The sequence below is a fragment of the Limulus polyphemus genome, unplaced genomic scaffold (assembly GCF_000517525.1).
Source record: "Limulus polyphemus unplaced genomic scaffold, Limulus_polyphemus-2.1.2 Scaffold4351, whole genome shotgun sequence".
In the NCBI taxonomy this organism is placed as follows: Eukaryota; Metazoa; Arthropoda; class Merostomata; order Xiphosura; family Limulidae; genus Limulus; species Limulus polyphemus.
Window position 1 is genome coordinate 1 of NW_013669961.1, and position 4,626 is coordinate 4,626.

A 4,626-nucleotide genomic window follows, 5' to 3' on the forward strand; every position below is an offset into this window, starting at 1 on the left:
TACTACACTGTATTATAACACAGGAGTAAATAACTGTTACAGCAGTACTACACTGTATTATAACACAGGAGTAAATAACTGTTACAGCAGTACTACACTGTATTATAACACAGGAGTAAATAACTGTTACAGCAGTACTACACTGTATTATAACACAGGAGTAGATAACTGATTCTTACAGCAGTCCTACACTGTTTTATAACACAGAAGTAGATAACTGATTCTTACAGCAGTCCTACACTGTATTATAACACAGGAGTAGATAACTGTTACAGCAGTCCAATACCATTTTATAACACAGGAGTAGATAACTGATTCTTACAGCAGTCCTGCACTGTTTTATAACACAGGAGTAGATAACTGATTCTTACAACAGTCCTACACTGTATTATAACACAGGAGTAGACAACTGATTCTTACAGCAGTCCAACACCGTTTTATAACACAGGAGTAGATAAATGATTTTTACCGCAGTCCTACACCATTTTATAACACAGGAGTAGATAACTGATTCTTACAGCAGTCGTACACTGTTTTATAACACAGGAGTAGATAACTGATTCTTACAGCAGTCCTACACTGTATTATAACACAGGAGTAGATAACCGATTCTTACAGCAGTCCTACACCGTTTTATAACACAGGAGTAGATAACTGATTCTTACAGCAGTCCTACACTGTTTTATAACACAGGAGTAGATAACTGATTCTTACAGCAGTCCTACACCGTTTTATAACACAGGAGTAGATAACTGATTCTTACAGCAGTCCTACACTGTTTTATAACACAGGAGTAGATAAAAGTAATTTATCCTACCCTACTATATTGTATTATAACAGGAGTAGATAACAATCACTGTTACCGGAGTATATATTACAACAAAAAGTAGTTAACAATCACTGTTACTGTGGTACTATAAAGAATTATGAAACAAACATTATTTATGTAATACTACATTATAACAGAAGTAGCCAATGGTCATTTTTATTATTGGAATTTGCTGAGAGCAATAATTTAATTTATTGAATGGAAATTTAAAGTTTAGTAATACATGTATCAATAAATATATTAGTGAAATCAAATACTGTTCAGGCTAGAACAGTACATATTTTTTATTAAATATATGTTCTGTTAGTGAGCTTACTGCTTATAGTCCTAGTGAGGTGCATTTGATGGCTTAATTTCTTTAAATATTTGTTTGAATTTGACTAATTAGGCATGAATATTATAGACATTACGTTTTATTAGGCAAACATAGATGTTACACAGATTTGTTCTACGGACTGAGCCAGTCCTTTAACATTGCTGCAAAATGTTTACAGATTTACTGTACTCAGTAATCATACTCTTTCTAAGGTCTTTGTAGCTTTAATTTAATTTCCCCTACAATTATATTTTAAAACAAAGCCTAGTAAAATGCACTTTGCATCAGTTACTGTATTTTAAATGATTTGGTTCTTATGTTATTTTTGATAGCCAGATGTTTCTAAGGAACAATAAGATCGTACAATTGCAAGAATCTTGTTGAAAGGAAAATATTTTTCGATTATGGATCAATTACATGGATGGAAAACTACACTAAATTACATACACAGTTCAATGTTACTGTACGATGTTGAAGTGGCCCGGTGCTGATAGCATTTACAGTTATGCGTACTCAACATATAAAATGTTCATATTCAAAATACTAGAAAAACTGGTGTATTTGAAAGTTCTTCTGTAGACAAAAATATTTCCTTCACAAAATATGTTCACAGTTAGATATGATCTTCCTAACTCTTTTTACAAAAGTACATAAGAAGTTAATTCACATGTAATAAATATTTAAAGAAAGTTTATCACTTGGTGATTATAAAAAAAAAGGGGAAAATGTTTGTAATATTTTGTGAAGAAAGCAGAGTAAAAAAGATCACATTTTAGTTAGCAAGAACACAGTATCTAAAAACACTGAAAAATAGTTTAATAGAATATAATCTAATTGTAATAATAATAATATTATTTTTTCATATATTTTCATGCATATATATCTGAGAACACTTTGTATGGTCAACTTCACAAACTTAATCTTCATAACCATGTATTACTTAACATAAGCACTTTTTTCTACACAATTCCTAATAATCATAGAAACTAAAGCCTTTTGAATTATAACCAAATGGTTTCCATAACTGTTTACTATCACAATGTAACCAAAACAAAGATACACATCCCTTAAGCAAGCTCAAGTTCAAACACAAAACTACGTATTTGCAAGGAAAAAGAAAAATTCAGAGAAAATCTTTTTTTTTTTCAGTTATTATAAAGATGAAATTATGAACATTTTTGAAACATTTCTCAGTGAAATATAACTACACAAAGTAAGTTGACACTTCTTAACTGTAAATAAAAACACCAATCACTAACATTGTTGTTATAGTTTCCCTAATAATCATTAATATGGTGTACATAACAATTAAGCCATTTAACATACAAAGTTAATTTACTATAAACATATGTTCAGACATTATTTAGATCAGAATGAAATCTGTCATATTTGAAAATATATTTTGCTTTTTTGGTGAAACTTACTGATATGTATTTTACATCCTAGCTTAATACTGTAAATAAATGTACATGTCTATTCTTACAATTTTATGTTGATTACTTGCTTGTGTGTCAAGTTGACTATATATATATGTCAAATTAATTAAATTCATAAGTTTAACTGTTTTTTTGCAATAAAAATTATGACAAAAGTCACACTTACAACAACAAAATTAATTTAGAATAACAGCAAAGTAACACATTCGAAACCTACACATTGACGTCTTCTCAATAAAGCTGGCATTTATCTTTTACTTCATGGTTTAGGCTGCTACACTTAATTTAACAGAATTAATGGTATAGTCTATTTTATTTACACACATTTCACTCAAAGTGGCCATGACATTATAACTTTTGATCTGAATTAATGAATTTTTTGTACACTTTATATATTCAATCGAAGCTATATGAAAATCAATTACGTTTTGTAATTCAACAGAAAACATTGAATTTTACAGACCACTAGGTGTTTCCCAAAACAACTAGTTCCTTACCAAATAGGAACATTTTCTGGGATCAACTCCATTAAAACAATAGGAAAGCAATAAAGAAATATGTTTTTAAAATTAACATAATTTGCAAGATTTGATTCAAAACTTAAACTGAGCAATACATTTGGTTTCTAGTTAAAACTGTGCACTGAATAATGTTATATACAGGGTTATATGTGGATATCTGGGCCAAGATATGGTGATGTATTGCACCAGAAATCTGTTGGTGGAGGTATTTCAACCAACCACGAAATTCTAGAATCTTTTCCTTCTTGCCGGGTTTCTCCTACTTTACGATAGTAATGACAGTCTCTTTCCTTCATGTCGTATGGAGGTGCAAGGATGTCAAGAAATGCAGCAGGTCCATCTAGAGCTGTTATTTCATGATAATTACCCTCTTTTGGTGTAAGGACACACGGTTCACTATCGGGACTTGCAACAATATCTTTGTTTTGTTTTGCTGGAAACAGACGATGTTTTTGCCATGGAGGAACCATTGATAATATTTCTTCTGGAGATTTGTATTCTTTGCCATTCGTTAATGAAGAATTAAAACTTGAGATGCTTAATTTCCCGTGCAAAACTTTCAAGATTCCACACATATGAGGATGATCATGTAGTGGTATTTTTGCACCGTTTTTCACGACAAATATACCCATAGAAAACGTCTGATCTTCGTACATTTCAACATACGTCACTGGAGCTATAATGCCTTTGGATTTCAGTAGTGAATAATCCTTTGTATTCTTTAGTAAATCTTGATTTAGGTTAACATCAGCAGCTCTAGCCTGGTTAACAAGTTTATGTAGGTTTGAAAAATACTCACCAAAGGTTTCTTCTGTTATACTACGTGAAAAAGTAGCTTGCGCTTGACGCGCAACAGCTTGTATTAATGCAGCCATCTTAGTAGTGAAGCGACCTCTCACTAACGTAAATTGGTAATTGAGGAAGTTACCTAAGATATGACAAAAATAGTTGAGAACTAATATCAAAATTGTTATTTAAATAGCTAAAATCACATTTAAGTATTTCCAACACGTTTCTATGTTTGTAAAATACTAATTTTACTCAAAAACTTCTGACTTTGTTATGACCCAAATTAAACTTTTCTTATAATATCTGGTAGGCACCGCAGACTATGCTTTAAAAATTATTCAATAAACTATAAATCAATTTAAAACATAATACGGACATCCTTTTATTATTTTAGCAAATTATGGGAAAAAAGCAAGGTACAATGATAGTTTCCACCAATCAATGTGAATATGGAACAGATCAGAATCCCTGGAATTTTTGTGGCTATATTGAAACGTATGGGGTGGAACAATTACTTTTTCTAGGTTGAAAAAATGCATTTATCTTTATTTGAATTGGCCAATCGCTAGACAGTTACACAATACAAATTTTATTATGCAGTGTGATGCGATAAGGACATGTCGTGTTATCAAATTTGTATAGCTATTTTTTTTAAAGAAATAGTAGCGCTACCTATGAGGGAGAATATAAATGAATTCAAACTTGCCTGTTTATAACACTTTAATGTAGGCATAC

The 4,626-nt window shown here is 30.8% G+C and overlaps 1 protein-coding gene across 1 annotated transcript; it reads right to left on the minus strand.

Annotated features, from left to right (window-relative positions):
- Positions 1 to 1,224: 1,224 nt before the first annotated feature.
- On the minus strand, positions 1,225 to 3,990 carry LOC106471008 (2-aminoethanethiol dioxygenase-like). Its single transcript, XM_013931593.2, has one exon. The coding sequence runs from the start codon at positions 3,975 to 3,977 to the stop codon at positions 3,246 to 3,248; it is 732 nt and encodes a 243-aa protein (XP_013787047.1). The 5' UTR covers positions 3,978 to 3,990; the 3' UTR covers positions 1,225 to 3,245.
- Positions 3,991 to 4,626: the final 636 nt, after the last annotated feature.

What these genes read in the sequence shown, in the direction of transcription:
- LOC106471008 (XM_013931593.2), bottom strand. Translation starts at nt 3,977, where the DNA reads ATGGCTGCATTAATACAAGCTGTTGCGCGTCAAGCGCAAGCTACTTTT.